The sequence below is a fragment of the Artibeus jamaicensis genome, unplaced genomic scaffold (assembly GCF_021234435.1).
Source record: "Artibeus jamaicensis isolate MK-2021 breed Jamaican fruit bat unplaced genomic scaffold, CSHL_Jam_final scaffold_369, whole genome shotgun sequence".
In the NCBI taxonomy this organism is placed as follows: domain Eukaryota; kingdom Metazoa; phylum Chordata; class Mammalia; order Chiroptera; family Phyllostomidae; genus Artibeus; species Artibeus jamaicensis.
The window spans coordinates 1,242,862-1,267,908 of record NW_026522042.1 but is presented as its reverse complement, the minus strand read 5'-3'; the positions used below and the strand labels follow the sequence as shown (position 1 = coordinate 1,267,908).

Here is a 25,047-nt window from a genome sequence, read left to right as displayed (position 1 = left end):
CCCGGCTGCCTCCTCCCACATTCACCCCCCAGGCCTGGCCATCGACCCCAGATGGACTGCAGATCCCCCGTGTTGCTGGGCCCTCCCCGGGCCCCACCTCCCTTCTTGTCAAACCCTGTTCTGCGCCCACCTACATGAGCTCATGCTTGTCTGTCTGTCCACAGTGTACCATGGTGACCGACCTGCAGATGTTGAGCTGGCCTGGTGTCCCTGGGCTGCACCCCACTTGGTCGAGGGGCACGACCCTTTCAAAGGGCTGTGGAATTTGGTTTGCTAACACTGTGTTTCATTGAGAATTTCTGCATCTATTTCTGCTGGGAACATCAGCCTGTAACTTTTTTTCCTCGTCTGGTTTTTCTCCTGGGGCGATAGGGGCCTCACAAAGTACAGTTGGGAAGCCAGTCTTTCCTCCCCTTCGATTTCTTTGGAATTAATTTTTTTGGTATTCACTCTTCTTTGACTATTTAGTAGAGTTCTCCAGGGAAGCCCCCGGGTCCTGGACTGCTGGGAGTTGGGTTTTTGGCGTCTGCTTCCTTCTCCTTCCAAGGGGTGAGTTAGGATTCAGCCTTGGTCTTGGTTGGTTGTGTTTATAGGAATTGGCCCCTTTCTTCCAGGCTGCCAATCTGAGGTGTATGACGGCGTTGCCGTGGTTACAGATGAGCAGAGGGGAGGCCAGGGAGGTTCTGCCAGGTGGGCCTGCCGCCAGTCCTTCTCCAGGCGGCTCACCTGGCTGGTTCCGTTCCTCTGTGTGGGGGGCTGTGTGACCGGGGTGGGGTGGGACTCAGCTCGTTCTGGGAGCCTGGGGCATGTCTGCGGCAGGGCCCCTGCTTCCCTCCCTGTCAGTGCCGCCTGCCCAGCGCAGGCCCAGGTGAGGCCTGCAGACACGTGTGCGGTCCCCGGCAGGTCAGGCCGAGAGAAGAAGGAGGGCGAAGTGGGTACGAATGGGGCAGTGGTGCCGACTAACTGTCCTGGAAGAGGAAACGGCTCTTTCTCAGCTCTTTGCCTTCAGAGGTCACCTGGGGACGCCCTTGTCAGGGTCCTTGTCCAGACACGCCCTGGAACCCCCCTCCTCCCCCCGCTGGGCCCCACCCGCCCCAGCTGTGGGCACAGGGACAGGCATGTGCTGCCCCCCGACCCCTCAGCCTCCTCAGGGCTGGAACCTGTGCTAACGAGGGGGGACAGGGCCCGTGTCCTGGGACCACGGGGGCTCCTCTGGGACAGGCCCCAGCATCAGAGCGTCCCCCACCGGTGTGCGGGGGCTTGCGGGCCTGGCCGGGGAGCTCCTGTCCCCCCGCCCACTGTGCCTCTTCCTCTTCCCCACACGTGATGGGGGCGGGGGCTGGGGGGCGCTGCAGCAGCATCGTCCTGGGAGCAGCAGAGGACCCGGGGCCTGCAGACCGGACCGCACGGAGCCTCCCTGTTTGGGGACGGGGCTGCTAGGCTCCCGTGAACCTGCTGCGGAACAGACACCTGTCCGGGCTGCCTCCGGGTTCGGTACGAACAGTTGCGACTGGACGTCTCTGCTGAACCTCTGTGAGTACGAAAGGGTTCGGAGGCGGTTCTACAGTCAGGCGTGCACAGGGGGTCGGAGTGCCTGGCCCCCAGCACGTGTTCCGTCCCTGCCTCTCGGCTTGTCCGGAGGTTTTCCCAAGGCCCTTCTGGTGGAGAAACTGGGGGGGCTGCCGGGAAGCCGGGAGGAACTCGGGGCCTGGTGTGCGGGGCCCGCACTCTTCCGACACTGTCCTCAGGCTGAGCCTGAGTCTACACGCGCTGATCGCGCAGTTTCAGGGCAGGGCTCCGCCTCCCTCTGCTGTGACCACGCCCTCCCCAAATCCAGGGTTTGTTCCTGGGGGTCGGACGGCTCCCTGGCCGGTCGGCTCGTTTTCCTCGCCTGCAGGATGGGCTGGAGTACGGTGGTCTGGAGGAACCCCCCTGGCTTTAATCTTGTTTGAGCTGCTGTTTTGACTCACAGTGCACAGATGTAGGTTTAAAGAAGCCTGTGCCCCTGGGCTGGGGGAGGGATGGGGGAGGCTCTCGTGCTGGAGGGGGAGAGATGGCCACATTTCTGATCGCCACGGCACCGTGCAAAGTGGACCCTGGGACAGGCGCTAAAACAAAAGTTCATGACAACGAACAGTCTGTGCTGCCTGCTCGCCCACCCGCCCCTCCCTGTGAGCCTTTCCAGCACCGAGCAGCCCCAGCCCTTGAGAGGGGCCAGCCTCCCGGGAGCCTGCTCCGGGCCAGGTGGTGGCGAGGGTGGGGTTCAGCTCCCTCAAACAGGGCAGGCCCTCAGCTCCTGGGGGAGGGGAGAGCAGGAGAGGGAAGGCCCCAGTCTGCTTGTGGCAAATAGGTCAGGATTTTCCAGCTGAACAAGGAATCTTGGCTGGAAGGACATTTCAGGAGAGGAAATAGCACAGAGAGAGGCTGGAGGGTGGAGGAAACCCAGTGTGTCCGGAAACCAGAGTGTGTCTGCAGAGGCGGCAGTGTGAGGGGGGCCAGATGTGCTGGACAAGGGCGACGACAGGACTGATGGCCATTGTGGACCGCGGCAGGCCCCTCTGCCACCCAGTGGACGGTGGGACCCTGCGTGGCCGAGGGCGCCTCTGAACGAGACCCTGAGGCGGTGAGGCTGGGGTGGGCATGTCAGTGACCCACCGGGGACAGGAGGGGCAAGGCCTGAGCCCTGAGGAAGGGGCTCCGTCCCTAGGTCCCTGGTCCCTGGTCCCTGGTCCCTGGTCCCTGGCTGCAGGGGCCAGATCCCACCTTCAGAGCATCTTCTCTCTGGCTGAGGAATGAGACCGTAGCTTTGTGCCCGTGCACTCTGTGACCTGCTTCAGGTGCTGCCGGCTGTGGTTAGAGAACGTTTGTGGCTGGGGTGGGGGCTGGGCACTGAGCAGGGAGAGATGGCTGGGGTCTCAGGGCGGCCATCGGAGGGGAGCCCGAGGGCGGTATGGAGGCAGGGACGTGGCGGAGACGCGCCGCCAGAAGCAGCCGCAGGACTGTGCAAGCCGCTCTCAGCTGACCGCTCAAGGGTCCTGTTTCAGCAGCTGGGACAGTGGGCACAGGTGGGCCCCGCAGTCAGGGCCTGGAGCCCGGCTGCGGCCGACCCCATGGCCCTGGGGCCCCGCCTCCCGAGCACTGGTCCTCAGCAGCGCTGGTGTTCACCTCAGGAGGGTTGGTAAGGACTTAACGGTCTGAAGTCCACACCCTGCAGCCGGTCTGTGCTCCGTTCAGCTTCTCACAGGCAGTGCCACCGCGGGGTGCCATGGGTGACAGGGAGGCCCCCGGCACGGCCCCCCAGCCCCACTCCACATAAGGACCTGGCTGTTCAGAGGCAACACCTGGGTGCGGACGCCGGTGGGCTCACCCAGGTGCTCCTAAGCGTGGGCCGGACACTGAGCGAGGTCCGCACCCACTGACCTGCCGCCAGGACTGGCCGCCTTCCTGCCCTCGGTGCCTCTGCAGAACCGTCCTGTTGTCAGCACCTCAGGGCCTTTGAACTTGGACCCTGTTGGGCTGTTCACTGAGAGGCAGTGTCCCCTTCCTGGGAGCTTACAGAGCTGAGTCCAGAGACCATACTTGCTTACGAGCTGTCCCCGTGACTGGCTTTTCTGGCCCCGCGGCGGGGTGCCTCCCTCTAGGAGCAGGAGCCTGTCCTGGCCAAGGGGGCCTCGCCCCACGTTTGGGCAGGTGTCTGGGAGCCCAGTGGCTCCTGGCTGCTGGTACTCGGGCCGGCAAGGACCCTCATGCAGCCTGGGCAGATGGGGCGGGGCAGGGAGACACTCACTCAGAGCTTTTCTTTTTCTCACCATCCTTTGTGGGAGGACCCCCAACCCTGGATGTCTCACGGGCTGTGCTGGCCCAGGAAGAGTCTGATTTCACAGACGACATGAATAAAAGCCACAGAAGGGAGCGCAATTCTTGCCCAGCAGTTCAGGAACGATTAAGACGATTCCGGTTGTAGCTTTCTCACCTGCAAAATGACATGGCCCCAGTTAGAAGGAATATATGTAAAGGAATCAGGTTCTGAATGCTCAGATTTCTGAAACTAAGCTGTTTTCTCCCAAAACCTTCAGCAGTTGGGGGAAATGAACTACAATCTAAGAAACTAACTGTTGAACTTTGAATTTAAAAGTAGCTTCTCCTCCCTCAGTGGAGAGAGACCCACTTTAAGCTGCTGAGAAACCAGGCTGCCTAAGGTTTTTCTAGATTGTCCGGGAGCTGAGCTGCGTGGGCAGCGAAGGGGACAGGACTCTCTGCCCAGGCCCCGGTGGTTCCTCCCACTTCCTCCTTCCCCTGCCTCAGTTTCCCCTTGCTCCTCTCTTGTTTTCTAATGAGCCAATGCGCTGAACTTAAATGTGACGTAAGAGCAGTGTGCGCTGTTTCACGCCTGCGTTTTGAAGGCGTAGAAGGCAGCTTTATATGCTCCAACAAGAAAAAGCTTAAACCGAACACGAGACTCCTCTCTTCGCCTCTGGGTGAGGGAGACGGGGTGCTGTGTGGGGGCTCTGCGACCACTGGGAACCAGGACCTGGGATTCGAACTCGGGTGAGACAAGCAGCACCACAGGCGGCCGGGCCGAGCCCAGGAGAGCCACAGCCTGACACAAGGTTTTCGACAAAGGAGCACACAGCCCACAGGCAGACAGGATGACCTTCAGTGTGCACGGGGAGGAAGTTCACGTGTGGCTGGCCTGTGGGTTCATCTTGGACTTGACACGTGGTAGATAAAACCGACAGCTGAGTGTCCCGCAGGGGGGATGGCCGAGCAGGTCCGTCCGTGCCCCGGGCAGCCGTGCGGTGCTGTGCGCCCATGGCCAGACCTCCCGGCGGCGCGGCACCTCTGCGCAGCTGGTCCCTGGTCAGCCAGTGGCAGCGATTCTGCCGGAATGTGGGAGGCTGGGCCCCAAGCGTGCACCTGTGTAAATCTGCAAAACCCAGGAACCGGTCTGCGGCCTCTGCGTCGGTTCTGCGCGTCACGAGGCCAGGACAGCAGTGTTTGTTCTCCTCGGTCCTGCTCCTGCCTCCAGCTGCCTGCACCCCAAAAACCCACCCTCATGAAGCATCTACTCCCCAGGGAGACCCTGCACCCATGGCGACATCGTCACCTCAACCGGGTGACGTTGACAGGGAGTGACCACGCACAGAAAACTCCAGCAAGACTTTATTTCTAAATAAAGTTTCTAAGTTTACTGGAAGGGCTACAGATGATGCATGAGTACATTTACGATAATGTTTAGAGTTATGTTGACATAGAAACAAAGCTGTGGTTACAACGAGCACATGCGATCCAACGCACACACACAAGTGTGCACGACGCTCTCCAGACGAGCCCGATGCTGGGTGGGGCGGCGGGCGGGCAGCACCGGCCAAGTGGGGGGGGGGGGGCGGAGCCAGGAGGTGGAGCTGCTGCAGCAGGAGCCAAGTGCACTCAGGTCCCCACTGCCCACGTGCAAACGCAGCGAGCTGGGCGCTGGCGAACGCTGGCCTCTGAAAGCACCAGTCTGTGGCCCTTCCCCACGGGGCCACCTGCAGCAGCACCGGGGCCGTGCGGCTGCCGTCTAGACAGAGCTCGAGTGGGAGGGGCGGAGGCCCGGGACACCCTGGCACGGCCGGCCGAGGCACATTTTCATCGTGACCCATCAACTCTGGAGGACACCTGGGTCACGAGGACGCCCACGGGGGCACACGCTGACGACCACGGGCCCTCACAGCCAGGGACACGGGGCCCGCCCAGCGCAGCCGAGGGCACAGGGAAGGGCGCAGACCCAGCAGGCTCCGCACTGGCCGACGGGCTCTGACCCACACCTGGGCTCTGCTTACAGAGACAGATGGAACTGCGGTCCAGGACCACCCAGAGACGGCCGGGCTGGGGGTCTGCCCGTGGCCACCGTCTCTCAAACCCGCAGCGACAGCCGCTGCCAGGCTGAGCTGAATACCTGGCCGTTTTATGGTTTCACATTCTTGATTCAGAGAAAAGTGCAAAAATCTCCTAAAACTAATCTTACCCGGGGGGCAGAATCTACCACGACCTACAACAAACACCCAATGACTTTCACCAGCTCAACTGCACGTTTTAGGCAGTTTCTCCTTTGCCGTGTTAGTCAACCCACCACTGTCCAGACTGCGTGTGCGTTCAGGGGTCCATCCTGACCCCCGGACAGAGGAGGAGGGGGATGCGGGCCGACAGCCGTGTTCCACCGTGTGTAGCTTCCCTGCCCCCCCCCTGCCCCCAGAGAGTTGGGCTTCCTCAACATCCAGGTAAGACGACCTCCGACCGGCAAAACGGTGCAACTCGCCGAAGGCTCGGGAGACGGAGCGTTTCTCAGCAATGGAGAGCGTTAAGGTACGCTTGCTTGACTGACGACCGGGCAACTCACGCCGGACAACGGACACTTTCTGGGGATTCTAGTGTGCAACTAGTCTACCTGTGTGCCAGGGACTTTTAACTGGTTACCTGTAGGGGGGGAAGAGACACCTTTCCAAACCTGCCTGACTCCCGTTTATAGAGCTACCTCACACGGTCCACTTTAAGTACGGCCTTTGCAGACAGACCCTTGCTATAAAAGTTCGGCTGAACTTCACTGCCCTTTACCTTCACGAGGAGCTGGGGTCACCGGTGCTGTCAGGCGGACTCATCCAGGAGCACAGGACATGGAGCGGCCGGCTGCCCGCTCTGCTCGCGCCCGGCTGTGCTCCTGGGTGGGCCGGGCCGTGTCTTAGGAAGGGCTCCTTTAAGTGCTTCAGGCGGTAACGGGTTGGAAGTGAGTTTCCCAACCGTGATTCAGACCAGGCCTGGAAGCGGGGGGAGGGGGACGCCAAGGACATGGGAGGTGACAGCCACACCACAGGAACCACGAGCCGGCCCCCGTGCCAGTTCTCCCAGGGGCCGCTGCGTGCGCAGCGGGGACCAGTTCTGTCCACAGAGCGCTTGTTGAGGCACCAGCCTTACCTCGAACTCAGTTCTGGGCACCGAAGACTGAACAGCGGCAAACCCCCCGAGCTTCCTGTGCACGGACTGAATGTCACGCAAACCGGGCTCTCTGCCCACCCCAAACACTGCTGACACACACCAAACCGGACGGTGCCAGACGTGCCACAGCAGAGTCACCGTGCACTCTCAGCACTTCCGTCCACTCCCTCTCGGGGGCACCGTGTCTGCTGCACGCAGCGTCCACTTCCTGCTGGACTCCGCACGGCAGCTGGGAGCGGGATGCACCGGCTTCAACTTCAGCGGTGGAGTCTGCCTCGACGGCCTCCGGTCCCCGGTGACCCCCCCCGCGTCGCACCCCCACCAGGGCCACACTCCACAGCCGCCCCGCACGGAGAGCTCCCACTGCAACGGCCCACCCTCCAGCACGCTGTTCTCGTGAGGAGGGTCACAGGAGACAGGACTCCAACTCCGCCACTACCGACCTTGGGGAAATGGGAACTGACTGCCGCAAATCTCCGGGAGGACCGCTCACAAGGCAAACCCTGTCCTGCCGTGACCCGGCCTCCGCGCCCATGGCCAGTCCACCCTCTCCGAGGTCAGAACGAAGGGAACCTCCGCCCCGCCTCGCCGAAGAGCCCACCCGTGGGAGACCTCCGGAGGGACAGCCAAGGCTGCAGACGGCGGAGGTCTGACGGCGGCAGCTCCGAGAGGCCACATGGGCTCTGCGCCGGCCGTGACGGCCCGCCAGCTGTCCTCCGCCTCTTCCCCTCCATGACCTGCACAAACTGTCTCAGAGGGGCCGCACCCCTGCAACCCCAACGGCAGAACAACAAAGAGTCTCCTCTGCCGAGGATGCGGGCGGAGGGTTCCGGCCGTCCTGGCTCCCCACACCGACGGCACATCCACCCGCCTGAGGCCCGGCAGACACTCAGGTCGTAACCGTGACATTCAGGTCCCAAGGTCAGCGTGTCCGTTCTGGGGGTGGGTCTGTCTTGGTGAGCGTGGTGGCCCCAGCACTTGAACTCAATTTGCTTTAAACACCCACTAGGAAAAAAGAGAATTTCGATCCTGGCCTACTGAAAAATAAAAACAAAGTGTATTAAGTTGAAATACATCTGAAGTTGACGACATTGTATAAAGTGCTTCATCAGTCAAACTGAAACCTTAACAGGAAGGGTCAGCAGTGTTTATACAGAAAAATGTTTTAGGCCTTAGTACGTGGCAGGGACTTGGTAAGTGCTCCAGGCGGTTTGTGGGATGAACCTGTGAGATGCAGCTTCAAAGAGGCTGTTAAAGGTGAAAGCAATTTTCTGAAAGTTTAGATTATTGACACCGTATTCGAAGTTAACATCTGCGATCGGCCCAGTTCCAACACCAGGCCCCCTTTGCTCCAGGAGCTGAGCCCACGCGGCCAGGCCACCTCACGGCCGAGAGGTCCCGTCCTTGGCTGCAGAGGGTCGGCCCCTGCCCACTCGTCCTCGCCCTCCCCCTGCGACACTCGGTCTGTGGCCTGCGCGTGCAGTCGTGTGTCACTGCTCAGCACCGAGACGCCTGCTTCCCTGGCACCCACGTAAAGAACTCTCTCAGGTCCCGAGATCTGCTTCGGCGCAGACACCTCGATGTGGCCCCAGCCCCTCCACTGTCCAGGGGACTAGTCTCTGTAGTGTGTGACGCCGGGTCCGGCTCTCCGGGAGGGGACCGCGAGGGGAGGCCGGGCCGTCCCCGTCCTCCAGGGCAAAGGCTCCTGCCAGTGCATGCCGACCGCTGCTTCCCAGACCCGGAAGCAAGCTCCCAGCTTGGGGCCGAGCAGCCCCGGCTCTCACTGGGGCATGTAGCCGCCGCGCCTCACCGTCTGCGGCAAGTAGCTCTTCGGCACCCCTTCGTCGAGCGCGGTCTCCATCCCCACCGCTTCCAGTCCCCCGATGGGCCCCTCGGGGCCTGGACCCAGAGCCCCTGCTGCCAGCACCTCCGGAAACGCCTTCCCCAGCCTGCAGGCGGGGGGCTGAGAGGCAGGGTCCGGGACGAAGTCCTCCTCGCGGACGGGGGACCCCCGCCCGCACCCCGTGAGCTGAGGGCCGCAGCTCTGCTGGAAGGGCAGCTGTCCGTCCACGGCGTCGGCCGGCGGCAGCTCCTCCGGCCGCTCCTCGGAGTCCAGCAGCGGCTGCGTGGACTCGGAGCGCGAGAAGGCCTGCGCAGGCGGCGCCTGGTGCCGGTAGCCGCCGTGCACCACGGTGGAGTACTGCACGGCGCTGGCGGTGCTGCGCGCCGACTCGCTGTCCTCGCTGCTGCAGATGCTCGGCCTGGAGGACGACAGGCAGGAGGAGCCCCCGATGCCGCTGCTGTGCCCCTCCGCGCTGGCCTTGTCCTTCCGGAACAGGTCCAGGGACTTCAGGTCCTCCGGCAGAGGCTTCCTGTCGTTGGCCTCGATCTCAACGATGCTCACGTCGGTGACGCTGCTGTCTGAGCACATCTGCTCTTTGGAGCTGAAGTTGTGCTGCGGGGGGAGAGAGAAAGGTCACCTTCACCCTGCGGTTCCGAGTGTGCGGCCCGTGCCCCCGCGTGCAGACGGGCAGCGCTGTCCCCAGGTCGCTGCCCACTGCCCGCCCTGCAGACGCTGCGGGGCCGCTCTGAGCACTGTCCGCTGCCTGCCCGCAGAGCCCCCAGGGCTGCACTCAGCCAGGCGGCTGGTCTGCAAAGCACACTTCGCATTTCAGCCCAGACCGGGTGGCCCACGGTTCTTCTGCCCGGTTAACGCTGGACAGAAAAACTAAAAAACGTTAGTAAAACCCAAACCCAAAGGACTGAGGCTGCACTGAATGTAAACATGCACACTACATTTTAATCTGTTAGTGCAAAATTCAGGAATTAAAAGGTGAAACACAGAAATCCCGCCCCTCAGGGAGTGTTGGAGACCAGGGTGCAGCCTCGGGACGGCGTCCGGCCGGCCCACCCACCTCGACGTCCGAGGCAGAGTGCCCGTCACGCCGCAGGACAGCCCTGGTGACTTCGAGTTTCCCAGCTGTAACACCAGGACAGCAACACCTGACGTCACGAACACCAGAATATGCTACATTGATAATGAAACCGAATGTGCAGGCACCGCTTTAAATTTAGGTTAAAATTCTCACTTGCACACTGTTCTGTTTCTGCTTTTGATTCAGCCGGGGCACCTCTGGGGGCCTCTGTAAACGCACCCTCACTAGCCTGTGCCTTCCAGACAAGTCGGACACACCCCTTACCCTCGGCGGCGTGTGGGGGGACCACTGGGCAATGTGGCTCTTCGAGGGGTCGGGGACGTTCGGCCAGATGTGCTTTTTAATCCTGCAGAGGAGAGAGACACGGTGTTGGGGGGGGGGACCGCGCCCAAAGCCAACACAAAGGGCTTCCTGGTAAAAACGCTATTTAAAACGCACACGGGTCTCCCTCGCTGCCATCACGAAAACCCGTTAACACGACTATCGCTCGTGATCAACGTCCTGTTGGAAAGACCTCAGGGGAAGCTCGGCCACAGAGCCACTTGGAAGCGTCAGGCCGCAGATGCCGTGGCGCGTCCCTATCCAGTAACCAAAGCGCAGACACGCCCGTCCTCCAACCGAAACGCGGCTGCGACTTCGCGGGGCCGCCTGGTGGTAAAACTGATGGGTCTGACTTCTCGAAAGGAAGAGGGGCCAACAGCACCCAGAAGCAGCCAACTAATCCAGCCCAGCCCGGCACCAAAACGCCGGCTGCGCGTGTCCGCCTCACTGCTGGGCGCAGCCCTCCGCCCGGGCCCGTCCCTGCACCTGCCTGGTGGGTGCGTCACCCCCACCGGGAGGTGAGTTCAGGTGTCAACATACAAACGGGCAGTGAGACCCCCAGGACGACTCTCCCGGGGGTACAACGCCCGCACGTGACGCAGGAAACAGTCAACAACCTGGAGCAGGGGCCTCACGCTCGTTTTCACCGGGGTGGCCTCCAGAGGGCCCCGAACGTAACCGTGTGGGTGTAACTGCTCCTTCACTAGGGGCTAGGGGCTCGGCGCTGCCGCCGGGCAGAAACAAGGTGCCAGGCCGGGTAAAACAAGGTGGGGGCCGGGTTCGGGAAACAGGCCTCCTGTTTGCCTCCTGTGACCAGACGAACAGACCAACCAATCTCAGATGGATGAATTCCCTGAAAAACATACATTCCTGAAACAGAAGGGGGAAAAAATAATAAACCCTTCAATGGCCCTATGTTTATAAAGAAATTAAATTTCTAGTTACAAATCTTTCCACAAGAGAAAATCAGGCCCAGATTTCTTCATCTGTAAATTCTACCAAACATTTAAAAAGGAAAAAAACAAAACCCAGTCCTATACAAACTGCTCCAGAAAACAGAGGAAATGTCATTACGAGAGCCAGGGCCCGTGGCAGCCAGCACGGCTCTGCTTCCAAAACTCGGCGAGGACCATGACAAGGACAGACCGGCACCACCGTGAACACCCCAGGAATGTGAGGACAGGGTGACGTCTGGCAAATCGACTGCAAGACCACTCGGCCGCGTTCACGGAGGCAGGAGGAGAAGCACACGACCGTCTCAGCAGGTGGAGGGGGGCACCTCACAAAGTCCAATCCCCCCTCACGACAGAAACCCTCGGCAGAGCAGACACAGAGGAGAACTCCCTCGACTCCACGGCCCACGCAGCGGGCACGGGCCGAACGCCCTCCCCCCCCCAGTGGGAAGGACGGCGAGACGCGGGCTCTGGGCCCGCCCACCTGACGCCACACTGGGGGCTCGGCAGGCGCCAGGCTGTGCGCGTGAGAAACCCCGAGAAAGCCAAAACGCTACGAGGAGGAACAATTTATCGAGGTCTCAGTCTACAACAGCGCATAGAAGGTAAAAATCAACTCCACTTGTACATATTAACAACGAGCAACTTAGAAAATTTTAAAAAGCGGAAGTCCATTTACAACAGCAGAAAACTACTTAGGAATACGCTCGACTGTCCGTCGAGGACCACGAACCCCTCAGACGAAGCCGAAGCCCCGGCAGGGGCGGGGGCACCGAGCCGAAGTTGGAGGGGGGGAAAGGAACAGGGAAAGCGGGCTCGGGGCTCTGGCAAAGGCGGGAAGGCACTTCGATCGCAAAAGTCCGTTCAATAAATGATGCTGGAACAACTAGATATCCAAAGAAAAGGTGAGCTTTGACCCTGACCTCATGCCACGCACACCCGCTGATTCCAAAGAGATCACAGACGGTTCAGACAACTGACCTTGCGGAGGAAAACTCAGAACACGCCTGTGACACCAGGGCAGGCGAAGCGTCCTTGAACAGGACGAAAACCCGAAGCACAGGAAAAAAGCACCACTGAAAAAATGGGTCCCATCCAAATTGCATACTTTCGTTTTCCTGAAGTCCCAACGAAGAAAGAAAGGTGGGCCACATACCAGATTTCGCAAAACGCATACTTGACAAAAACGCTGTCACCAGAACAAATGACGTCCAACAGCTCGGAGTTAACGAGACAACCTGCCCAGTTTTAAAACAGGCAAAGGATTCAAGACACCCCACGAGGGGAGCAGTCGGGAACACGGACACCGAGACACGTGGAGACGGCACCGAGCGCCCGAGAGGGGTGACCGCTTCCAGGGCCGACTCCGGCAGCACGGGCCACGCCCGGGTCTGCACGGGGACGCGCAGGGCAGTGTCACTGCCGCGGAGTCCGACGGAGCACCTGGCACTTCCTTCACTGAGGGGCGGACGGACAGACTGACGTGTCTGCAGGACAGGATGCTGTTCACCACGAAGAGAGGAAAATACTAGGACCACCACGGCATGGACGAAGCTCAAAACACGCTAAGCGGGAGCTGTCCTACATGAAACCGAGTCCCGGAACACAGAAGGGGGGGGACCGGCTGGGCCCGGGGCGCAGGGAGGGGAGGGACACGGGGCACATCCATGGTGGCAGCAGTTACGCGTGTCTGCACACAGTTACAAAACCCACCCAGCCGCACACTTAAAAGGCACGGTCTCACTGTGTGTAAGTCAGAGCGCACGGGGCCGGGGACCGCCGACCGTGCACGGGCGTACTCACAGGTCCCGCTTGTTGAAACAGAACAGGACTCCCAGGAGCGTCACCAGCAGGAAGGCCAGGCAGGCGGGCACGACGATGGCTTCGATCTCCCCTTCAGCTGCGGAGGGAGAAGGGGTGAGAGGCGAGGGGCTGAGGACACGCCACACGGACAACGTGGCCCCCGGAGCCAGGCGCCTCTCCGTGGGCGCTGCGCTTCGCTGGGCTCTGCAGACCCGCACTTTTCCCTTTCCAAACTGAAGACGGGACCCGCCACCAACTCGCTGAGGGTGTGGGTGACCGTTGGCGTTTTTCTTTAGCAATGAAGTATTTTTAAAGTCAAGGCATATGCACTGTTTCTACGGACATACTGCTACTTTGCACTTAACTAGGCCACGGTACGAACGTGACTTCCACGTGCACTGGGAAACCCCAAAATTCGTGGGGTCAGGGTGGTGGTCTGGAAGCAAACCCACAGTATTTCCGGTAAGCTGCACTGCTGAAAAGCGTGAAACACCCACACTAATTATTTTTACAGCCTTTTTGACTTAAAGGTGGCCCCCCTGCCCTTGGTAAGCCCTGTCCTAGGCACTCGTGCCCTCCGGAGGAGGGTGTCTGTGGTGTGGGGTTGGGGACTCAGAGGGACGGTCAGCTCGGTTACTGCACAGGCCGCCTGGTAAGCCAGAGCTTTTCAACCCGACCCGCCATCCTGACTCTGGCCTGCACACAGCACAATCTGAGCGAAGCTGCTCGGGGAGGCTCCGGGGACTGCAGATGCTGGGAACCCACCCCGGTAGCTGACCGACAATGTACCCTCCAGGCAAATGTCAACGGTTCCCGTTTTTGGAAGGACGACACGTCTGCTACAGGACTAAGAACTTTAGAACTTCCGCTGGCACAGGCGGCAGAGGCGGGGATGCTGTCACCTAGAAAGCGGTGAGCCAGGGCCCCTGGTTTGCTGACCCCGCATCGGGCAACTCGTGCCGGAGACGCTCTCCACCGTCCTTTGTTTTCCAGTCGCGGCCGACACAACGCCGTGTCTGTTTCGGGGGCGCCTCACCGCGCAGACACCATGTGACTTGCCAAGTGATGGACCGGTCAGCCCCACACCCACCGGGCACAGGCAGGTGGTGCGACATCAACGACTCTGCCCGTGACGGGCTCACGCCCGTGACACTCCTGTCACAGCCGATTCGCACGGCCCCCCCGAGCCCCCAGCGCGGTCCCCTGGTTAACTGCCAAAACGTTCTCTGCGCCTGAGCATCTGTGTCTGTTCTGCTTGTTGGTTTACCTTTTAAATATTCAATTGTTGATGGATATGTATTCACTGCCATTTTACTGTTCATAGCTTCGATCTTCTTAGATGAGTCCTTTTAACATTTCCTATAATGATGGTTTGGTGATAATAAACTCCTCTAACTTTATCTGGGAAGCTGTTTATCTGCGCTTTGATTCTAAATGACAGCATTGCTGGGTAGAGCAATCCTGGCTGTAGGTCCCTGCCTTTCATCACCTTGACTACTTCTTGCCAGTCCCTTCTGTCCGCAAGGCTGCTGTTGAGAAAGCAGCTGAGTCTTGTGGAAACTGCCCTGCAGGTAACTACCTGCTTTTCTCTTGCTGTTTGTAGATACTGTTTTAAAACGTTTGCATTTTAACTGCGATATGTCTTGGCGTGGGTCTCTGGGCTCATCTTGTTTGGGCCTCTGAGCTTCCTGGACTGTGTCCACTTCCTTTGCCAGGTGAAGACACTTTCTTGTCATTGTTTTTTCAAATGGGTTTCCAATTCCTTGCTCTCTCTTCTTTCGCCACCCCGATGATGCGAATGTTGTCATGTCTGAAGTCGTCCCGGAGAATTCTTACACTATCACTGTTTCGGATTATTTTTTGTCTTCCTATATTTTCTGATTGGGCGTTTTTTGCTTCTTCATAATCCAAAGAGCTTATCTGATTCCCAGCTTGATCTACTCTTTGCTGTTTCCCTGTAAATTATCCTTCGTTTCTGGCTGGATCTGTTCTGTGGCTCCCACAGTCTTTTCTCACGTCCAAGTTCACCGAGCACCCGTATAACCAGTGTTTTGGACTCTGCATCCCTACATTGCTGGTCTCCATTTCTGGAGTTTGGATCTGTTCTTGCATTTGGGCCGTGTCTCTGTCTCCTCATTTTGGCAGCCTCCCTGTGTTGCTTCCTAGGTTCTGGGTGGAAACACCACGTCCCCTGGGCTTGGTGACGCAGCCTAATGTCAGCGGTGTCCTGTGGGGTCAAGTGGCACAGCCTCTCTTGTGACCCAAGCTGGGAACTTGAGGTGCGCCCTTTGTGTGGGCTGAGTCACCCTCCTACTGTCGTAGCTGAGCCCTGACTGCTGTTCACACATCCAAGGTCAGCCACCTTGCATTCTGGCTGGGGTCACACAGCACGAGCTACAAAGCGATCTGTGAATGGCTGCTGCTGTGCCGGGCTCAGAGATGCCCGGACGCGGCCCAGGTGGGAACCGGCTGCTGCTGGTGCTGGGCCTCGGGCCACTCAGTGGGGGTTACAGGCTCACTGAGGGTTAGCCAGATGCTGCCTGTCTGGGAGACCTTCGGGAGTCTGAAGCAGGGGCCGAGACAGGCCATTCTAGTGGAAAAGCCACTGAAAACAGCGTGGGTGGGCCTGCAAGCTCACCAGGGGCAGACAGTGAGCAGGCTGACGGAGTCTCCGATAGGGCCTCACGGAGCCGGGTCCGGGTGCCGGGGGACCCACACGTCTGCCTGGATGCATTTCTGTACTTAAAAACATGCCTGTTTGAACCGGCTCGCTCGCTCTCCAGGCTCAGCCTCTCTGCACACGGCTCCCAGGTGCCTCCTCCTTGCAGTGTGCCCGCACCTGGACGCGGGGGCCCACGCACGCCCCCTCCCCAGAATCGCTTCGCAGGGCAGACTCCGCCCCACGAGCACCTTCACATCCCCACGCTCTGCGCCGTCCGCAGGGCCCGGGAGGCTCTCCTGGTCTCTCGCTCCTTCACCCGGGTGGGGGGGGCTCGGGAGCAGGGGGCACGCGAGGCCGCCACCGCAGGTCCGTGGTGCGGCGGGCCGTGAGAAAGCAGGCGCGGAAGTGCGACCGGGCTAGTGAGTGTGGCCCGGTGTCCGGGAAAACCTACGCGCAAAGACCGAGCTAACATGTATGTTACCAGATCATTTGAACGAGGGGTTTCGGGGCGATTTTTCTATTTGTATTTTCTGAGTAGTCTAAACTCCCTGTACTGAACGTTTAAAGTCAAAACAACATTTAACAAGGTTGCTGCTTTTATTTTTCTGAAGAGCGTGGCAGAGTCTCGTTTGCCGCACACACACTCTACGAACACACCCCCACAAATCTCCTCTCAGAAACCGTTCACTGCTGGCCGCCACCTGGGCAGAGCTCTGGACCTTCCAACGTCACGTACCCACTCCTTCCCTCCTGTATCACCCGCTCGACCACTGGGGGCCGTGCCTGCTGCCTGGGGGTGGGAGCTGCAGACACGACCACAGTAAAACGGAGTGGCTTTTACGACGGTTCAAATGTAGTGAGGACAGAGAATGCAGCGTCAGCCTAGTTTGGGGAGGCTAATGAAAAGCCAAAACAAGAGGAGATGAGCACCTGACCTTGGGCAGCGTGCTGGGAAAGCTGGGAAAAGGTGGAGAGGAGCTTTGAAAGGGCCGCAGGAGCAGCAGTGAGAAGCCAGGTCGAGAGGACCTGATGCCCAGCTCACAGGAGTCGCAGATGTGAAGGCAGTTGCTGCCGTCACCCTGAATGTCAGCTGTGGCACAGGGGACAGTTGAGGCCCGGACCCAAGAGGGAGCCAAGAGTTGGGGAAAAGGAGGGGAGGGCCGAGGGCTGGACACGCTCGGGGAAGAAAACCTTCCGGGGGAGCAGGCGGGGTCCGCAGCTCACAGCGGGCTGGGGGGCCACGGGGGCGGGGGCCGTGGGGGAGGCTGGGACAGGCACGCACTGGCGGGACACCTGAGTGGTCCCCGTGGGCCACAGAGGGGCCGAGGGGGGGCGAGTGGAGACAGGGCGGCCTCGTCTCTCCAGCCCCCTGCCTGCGGGAGGAGGGCTGCAGGGGCCACCGCTCCCGGGCTCTGCCGGGGGGACCCGAAGCCAGTGGGGGAGGGAGACACACCCTCCCCGAGGGGTTTACTAGGGCCGGGCGAGCTGGGTCAGAAGCAGTCAATGAAGTGACAAAGACGAGGGAAATGCTTTCTGTGGTGTAAAGAAACAACTGAAGCCAGGTGGGCAACGCAAACGCCCCGATTTCTGAGCACGTGGTCACCGTGAACCGAAGGTGCCCTTCCCACAGCTCCGGCACGTGAAGGTTTGAGGGAGAGAGCCCGGCGCCCACTCACCGAACTTGGGTGTGGTGAAGGTGAACTCGGGCCCGTCCTTGCCGCCCTCGTCCGTGTACGCGGCCATGCGCACCATGTACAGAGTGTCGCTGGTCAACGAGGACAGCGTGTAGTCCGTGTGCGAGGGGTCCACGTGCACGGCTGGAAGAAACCACACCCGCGTCACTCGATGCTCGGCGGGTCCCTGCCACCTCTGTCCGCACTCGACGCGTGAAGACGTCAGAGAGCAGTAAACGCACTTCACCCAAAAGCAAGTTTCATCACCGGCATAAAGCCACGACAACCACTGTAACGCGCGTTCACAGGTGTGTCTTTTCTGAGGGTGACGTGATATGATAAGACAGCTAACGTGGGAAGGAGAGCCTCAAATCAGTATTTAAAAGCCTAGAAAAAAAACTGCCCCAGCTGGTGTGGCTCAGTGGATTCTGTGCCAACCTACGAACCAAAGGGTCCCGAGTTCTATTCCCAGTCAGGGCACATGCCTGGGTGGCAGGCGAGGTGCCCAGTAGGGGGCGCTCGAGAGGCAACCACACATTGATGTTTCTCTCCCACTCTTTCTCCTTCCCTTCCCCTCTCTCTCTAAAAATAAATAAAACCTTTTAAAAGAAACAAGCAGACTCCTTCACAGCTGACGGAGCGGCATTCTGGCCCCCTGCCCCGCATCGGTTTCACGGGAGGCCGTTACCGGTCTCGTTCCCCGTGTTGGTTTTGTAGAAGATGGTGTAATTCCTGATGAACCCGTTCTGAACGTCCACAGGAAGCCGGTCCCACTCTAAGACGGCTTCGTTCTTCCCCACTTTCTTTGTCCGGACAGTGGGCCCCTTGGAAGGTGCTGGAACAGAATAGAGGTCATTTGCTCACTGGAACTCACTCGAGGTCAGTAAAACTGACCACAGAGTTTTTATCTGATTTCAAAGGGATGACACAGTCCCACCCCCGGGGCCGGCGGCCGGGACTCACGGGCTTGTTTGAGGTACGCCCGCGTGGACTCGGGGAGCCCGGGCCCGTCTGCGTACACGGGAGTGACCATGATCAGGTAGCACTTGCTCTCCTCCAGGTTCCCTAGAGAGAGAAAGGCAGACTCAGCACCGGTTTTTCTGTGGCGAAAACGTCTGGTTCCATTACTTTACATTGTAATTTCGCGACCACTGAACTTTCTCTTAAAGCCGCACCTTGTTAATGAAGCTCGGCCTGTGTGTGCTGGGTTCAGGCCGGAGGAAAACTGCTCTGGGAACGAAAGGCACTTTTGCTGCCAACACGGTGGATACAAATGCTCAGGGTCAACATGAGCAACGCCTGCATCTCTGCCTGGGACTCGTGGAACCCCTCTGACCGCCAGCTGGCCGCTTCCCGATCTCTGACCCCGTGCCCAGAGAACCGCCCGCCACAGGAGCCGGTCCAGCTTTGTTGGGGGACTGGGAGAGCTACTGCTATTTCCCCGGAAAGTAGCCCAATTTTAAAAGGGAAGTTGTCTTGAGCACTTCACAGATACTCCCTGCTGATGAAGACGGCGGCCGACCCACTCCTCCAGCGCACAGTGGGGAATGTCGTTTGTGCACTGCGCCCAGCCCGTCCGCACCAGAGACCGGGGACATGACGCTCGTGCCTTCACCCACGACCAAGACCCCTGGCTGGGCTGTGCAGGGACGGGCACAGGCTCCCTGGCTCCCTCGCTGCCGTGGGGTGGCCTTGGCTGACCCCGCCTCCTGCTGGGACCTGGGTGTGGGGCCGGGCTCGGGGCCCAGCCGGCGGCTCAAAGGCTCGTGCAGGCCGCCCTCCCGGTCCCAGTGAGCGCCAGCCTGTCTCCCTCCCGGTCCCACCCAATTTCAATTTGGGAAGGTTGAGAAACGAGTCAACCAAGTTTACTGACGCTGTACGTTGAACAGGTGGACGAGGGCCACACAGCCTGTTGCAAGAACAAACTGCACCGCGCTGGTCCGGCCTGTGTGTGTCTGCTTCGAGCTTGTCTCTGACTGGCTGTGCCGTTCCCGGCTGAATCCCACTGGGCGCCCCCCTCCCGAGAAACGCCACATGTAAGCCAAGTGGTTCGTTTTCCTGTAAAGCTCCTCTGTCACCTCGAAGCCACTCGGCAGGGGTGCCTTAAGGCGCAATGCATCCTGTGAAGGGGCCCTATGGTGCTGTCACTTCCTGCCCTCCACTCGTGCCAGCACTGAGGACACGCAGGGGACCTGGGTTCTGGGCCTGTCCCCGACCCAACAGCTGGAGGGGGAGGAGGAGAGTCGCTGTCGGATCAGAGGCTCCACCAGGGACAGAGGACCAGTGAGCAGCAGAGGCGAGGGCGCCTTTACAGTTCTGTGACTATTTGTCCGACAAAGGCCCGAACAGGACCGAGGTGGAGAAGGACGACAGCCCCGCCCCGCTCTGCCCGCAGACACGCCCGCCGTGCAGAGGAGGAAGCGCGTCTGGTCGGTCCGACCTCTCCCCAGGCACCGGGCGACCCGGACCCACCCCCCCGGGGTCACCAGGCCTGCGACGCGAGGGCCCGTGAGAGGAGCACGCAGGTGTGGCAACGGGAGGGGCGCACCTGTCAGGGAGGTCAGGTGCACGGCGCCCTCTTCTTGCTGCCAGTCGGGCACGCAGGGCGACCGGTCCGACAACACGCACCACTCGAGGATGTACTTGGAGACGGGCTCGCCGGGGGCCGTCCACTGGACCCAGAGCCTGCCGTCCTTGGGAAACGCTCTCAGGGCCCTCACGGGGCGAGTGGCTGTGAGACAAAGGCGGACACCGCTGTGACACGGGGACTCGGACACGCTGCGCTCTGGGGCCCGGCACCCACTTCCCTGACTGCGAGGGTCACCCTGCCATCGGATCCCGCCTGACGGTGACGGGCCTGTCACGGGCAAAGCACTTCGCCACAATCTGCCCGCAATGGACGTATCTGAGACGCAAGTTCTCCCTCTGCCAAACTCATGTTTTGTGAACGTAAGTGATAATCCTTCTCCTTTGAAAGCTACAGATACACAACACATTTAAGGAACTGTAACATCTCAAAACCTAGCTGAGTACACAGTCGGGAAACACCCGCACGGACTAAGGAGCTGGCAGAAAGGTTTCGGGGTCACACGGCCACCCTCAGCCTTCGCCGCCCCCCCCCCCAGACTCGAACCTCGGAAGTCGCAGGCAGGGATGGTGAGCACTGACATGTCCGACCGGCCCACCCAGTTCCTGGCGGTCAGTGTGGCTCTGTAGCGGTCACTGGTGAGGTTCACTGTCAGCCTCGTGCCGTTAACCACGTACTTCTGCGCGGGGGCCTTTCCTCTTGCGAGAGTCACTTCATAGTCCAAGATCCTTCCGTTGGCTTCGAAAGGAGGCAGAGTCTGTAAGAGAGCACTTCGTGTTGAGAACGTATTTCACTGATCGGGACGAAAGCTGATTTTCATCTTGCTCACAGATAGTGCTGCAGGGTCGCACGTTCACTGGAAGGCGCTGGCCGCCCCTCCCTGCGCAGGTGCTGCAGAGGGTGGGGGAGGGGAGGGAAGGAGGGTCGCCCGGGAGCTGTGCGGGCCCGAATCGTCGTGGGCCTCGGGGCTTCGCTCTCCCCCAGTTTTAGGAGGAGCCCCTCGCGAACCCTCAGCCTGCTTGGCGATTCTACGTTCCCCATCGCCGGGACACATCTGGACCACCCAGGCCTCCGCCAGCTGCTTCCGAGGCCCTCGGGCACGTTCAGGAGAAGACGGGGTCTCTGCCCGCACAGAGCGGCCCCACGTGGGGCGCGTGGAACCTGGTGTTCCTGCGCTTTCCAGTCACTAAAGGCCTCGGGACCCTGACATCAGGGCGAGTAGAAACTGTAGGTGGAAGACTCCACTCACACCGTCACGTGAAGTGTGTTTACACAAGAGACAGAAGAGGTCAAGGGTGTTTTACCTTCCACACGAGTCGCACGAGTCTGGAGCCGTGGTCAAGGGGCTGCTCCGTCTTGTACCAGAAACTGGGTGCCTTGGACGGCCCTACAGAAATGACACACGCTGCTTACAGGCTTGTGACAGTAAAACAAAACCCCGGAGATCACTCTCGCCCTCCAACCGCACGGTGTCCCTTTCTCTGCAGGTGCACTTCCCCGTCCCAGCTTCAGCCGGGGGCCGGCTCGATGGTTCAGATTACACCGAAACTCCTTTACGGCCCTGAAACTGTGAAGCTGCAGACGTCTAAGCAACAACCAAAGACGCTCTACTGCAATGCCAAAAACGAAATGGAAAAATCCTATTTATGTATTCGCTCAAAACCCCTTCAGGTATAAACGCAAGAACACCGAACCAGCGACAGTAAGCGGGGTGCGGGCTGTACACGTGCCCCTCAGCTCGGGACAGTCGGTGCCGGAGGGTGGACACAAGCGACGAGATTAACCACCGACCACGTGAAAACGGCGCTTTGCAGGACAAAGCATCGAATGCTGGTAACCAGGTTTTAGAGATGCCCGTAGAGCTACCTGATTCAAAAAAACTTTCATGGATGTAATTGCAAAACACGGTCTTGAAAAGAATTTAAAAAGGATCAGAGCCAAACCTCGGCGGTTGTGTGGCTCCCGAGAGGCGACCGTGGCCGACGGGACGGGAAAGACAGGCCGCGGCTGGGGCCGCCTGTACAGCGGGTTCAGACAGGCGCGCTTTTAAGTACAGAAACGCACAAGTAAAGGACGTGAAGTTGCTGGAAAAGGGTACGGGCCGGACACACGACCTCAGGTGCAGTAAACCCAGGGGCGTCAGTCACGACGCTGACGGCTCCTAGCTGCTCGGTCCCAGAGCTCTCCGATTTCACAAAGGCTCCGTCCCACCTCCCCGGAAAACGCATGTCAGCACTAACCGGCAGTCTGAACTCCCCCAGACTGACCCAGGCACGTGTGAAGGCCCCCCGAATCCAGTTCGAGAATCGTGCTGGAGACACGGGAGTCCGGTCGAGGCCTGGAGCGGCCGCGGCAAGACCTCACGCCTTCCCAGCACGTGGCGGGGCAAAGGTGCTGAGTGGGGGCAGGGCGGGCCGTCCACTCACCGCCCTGCAAGCCTCCAGCAGAGCCGGGGGTGGGGGGTGGGGCAGGCGGGGGCTCTATGGCTCGGGACACCTCGAGGGGAGGCTGCGATAGGGCAGGTTCAACATGAAAGCCACATGCCGAAGGCCCACTTCATAACGGCCACAGAGAAACCAGTAACACTGGCTGCTTTCGAGGAAGGGCGAAGCTTACTCGAAACCGTACACCCTTTCACTATAAAATTTCATGCAGCACCGCCACAGGAAAAAGGAAACCGACCAACGAGAATGCCAGGACCCTCCTCCAGGGAGTCCTCACCGAGGACTGGGAGAAAAACAGGAGCACGCCACAACACGCACCAGTGTTTGCAGAGTGAGGACCTGAGGACGTTCTGCTAGACAGTGTGGCTTCGATGCTTCCCGATACGACTGTCTGGGCAGGGAGGCCTCTGGACCCTTCACCTCAGTCCACTGGCCTGCTCCTGGCAGGCGCCTGGGTCCCCCGTCTTTGCTCACTCTACCCCACCGGGAACCGCACACGTGTGCGCTGTCAGCACATACACAGCTGCGGTCTGAGCGCCCTCGCACACGAGAGCCTGGAAGACTGGCCTGCACATGGTGACCACAGAGCGAGCCTCGGGGCCGGTCCATGTGGCCGGCCCAGACGCGAGCGCCGCCCCGGCCCCTGCGCACTCACGGTCCTCGTAGGTGGTCCCGCTGGCCTCCTCGCTCCAGGCACTCCAGTAGCCCCTGCCGTCCCCCTTCATGCAGCGGATCCTGAACACGTGCTCCGTGAACGGCTGCAGGTCCTGCACCGTGAAGGAGGACCGGGTGGACGCCGTGTCTTCGGGAGGGATCTGCAAACGAAGCGGGTTGGCCAGCAGTGAACCTGATGGGGCTGATCACGGGTCTTCTCAACGCCTCAGACTCTAGAAACTCATCTAGTGAAACGGGGCGGGTGAGCTCAAGGGGAGGAGAGAAACCAGTGCCAGTCAAAAGCGGCCACAACCAGTGAAGTTAATAGAGTCGGGAAGTATGCAGACGTCCACTGTGGACCCTTCCTTCCTCCCCCTCTCCCAGAGGACCTACAACAGGAAGAGTCTCCGCAGGAGGAGACCGGGAGTTCCAGCCGCAATTCAGTTCGGGGAGCGCTGACTGACGGGGTTGGGGGCAGGGAACAGGGACACCTAGCAGTCAGCACACGGGCTCGTAGCTGGGACCAGCCCGAGGCCTGAAGCAGGGGCCCGGGGCCGGGAGAAGGGCTCCCAGGTGCTCTGCGTCCGAGCTCATCACGCTGGTGCACACGCTCACGTGCACTCCCCACGCTTCCTCACTTCCCAGTGTTCACGCAGCCCCACCCACCGGGCGGCCGCTCTGGACACTCTGTGAGGCCGACTCCTGGAGCGGGAAGGAGCTCCCGGGCGGGAGTCTCCTCCTCGGTCAGCACTTCTGTTAGTCTTTCCAGGCTCAGGAAGCAGGCAGAGCAAGTGAGCTGATCCCGCTCCGGCTGCTCCCTCCCGCCAGACCCCCTCTGCCCAGTCTCCCAACAGGGGGAGGCCAGAGGACGTGGAACCCACAGATGGACCCCTCTCGGGTCAGTGTACCGAGACAGCGAGCGGGGCTGCGGAGGGCCTGGCACGCCAAACAGGCGTGTCAAGAAAAAGCTACTGCTATAGACAAACTTGGTTTTTAGGAGACAGAGGAGAACAAGGGGAAGTAACTGGTTCTTTCCGCTACTCCGAGCTTTCAGCACTGAACACAAAGCAGGTGTCAGTGCCCCAACCCCCGTATGGCAGGAAGCCCCGTCCCACTCGGGTCTGCGGCCCCGTCTCATTGCCACCCGAGCCCTGCAGCTGGCGAGCAGTACAGGGGAGGTCAGGGCTCGAGTGCGTGGTGAGCTCACTCTGTGGCTGGAGGGGACAAAGCTGGTGGTCCCCGCCCCAAGAGTGGAGGTCTGGGCACTCTGGGGACAGCCCTGCAAGAAACGCTCCGAGCCAGCCCTCCTGCTGACGGCACCACCTCTGGGTCCCCTGGCCTTTCCTTCCCAGTCTGACAAGTCCCCACCAAGCCCTTACTTGGCTGCAGGGCGGCAGACTTCCTGTCGAGGGCTAGGTGGTCGGTGGTGAGGGCCGCAGTGCTCACCTGCCCGCTGTGTGCACAGGCGGGCGTGGCTGTGGCCCCTCCCAACCTCGCTGGCCCACCAACTTGGCCTGCGGCCCCTGCTCGCCCCTGACGCACCGTCTCTCACCTCTACTCCTCCCCTCAACCTGCGCGTCACTGGGGCTCCTTCCACCTCCCACGAACATGCGACCTGCTGCCGCCCCGCATTACTTCCTGTCGCCTAAAAGCTACTGCAGTTCAGCAAAACTGCGCTTTCTGCCGGACGTCTTCCTGTCTGCCCTCGCTCGCAATGCAGATCTAGCAGAGGAGGGGCAAAATGCTCCAGGGGAGAGAGTCGGACGGGGACCCAGACTTCCAGGCTGGAGGGCGGTGAGGAGGACTGCACACAAAGGACGTGGGCGCACCTGGTTCCAGGCCGAGGCGCCGCGGGGCCGGTACTGGATGTCGTACTTCAGCGGCATGAAGCTCGTGATGCCCGGGTTGGTCCACGTCAGCTTCAGGATGCTGGACAGCTCCTCCGAGTTGCTGACCGACAGGTTGCGTGGGGGGTTGGGCTTCACTGAGGAACAGAAGGAGCCCTGGCGTTCATGGAGCTCGTGCACACGCTCACGTGCACT

General features: G+C 60.4%; 1 protein-coding gene across 1 annotated transcript in view; it reads right to left on the bottom strand.

Annotated features, from left to right (window-relative positions):
- Positions 1–5,147: 5,147 nt before the first annotated feature.
- Positions 5,148–25,047, bottom strand: part of IL6ST (interleukin 6 cytokine family signal transducer) — a gene marked incomplete at its 5' end in the record, with an annotated part of 40,518 nt that continues 20,618 nt past the window's right edge. Inside the window, 11 exons of the mRNA XM_037145144.2 lie at positions 5,148–9,427; positions 10,173–10,254; positions 12,986–13,082; positions 17,324–17,464; positions 18,009–18,155; positions 18,284–18,385; positions 19,869–20,051; positions 20,454–20,664; positions 21,212–21,294; positions 23,007–23,166; positions 24,835–24,989. Coding sequence (XP_037001039.2) covers positions 8,753–9,427; positions 10,173–10,254; positions 12,986–13,082; positions 17,324–17,464; positions 18,009–18,155; positions 18,284–18,385; positions 19,869–20,051; positions 20,454–20,664; positions 21,212–21,294; positions 23,007–23,166; positions 24,835–24,989 — 2,036 coding nt within the window. The remainder of the gene's footprint in view (positions 9,428–10,172; positions 10,255–12,985; positions 13,083–17,323; positions 17,465–18,008; positions 18,156–18,283; positions 18,386–19,868; positions 20,052–20,453; positions 20,665–21,211; positions 21,295–23,006; positions 23,167–24,834; positions 24,990–25,047) is intronic.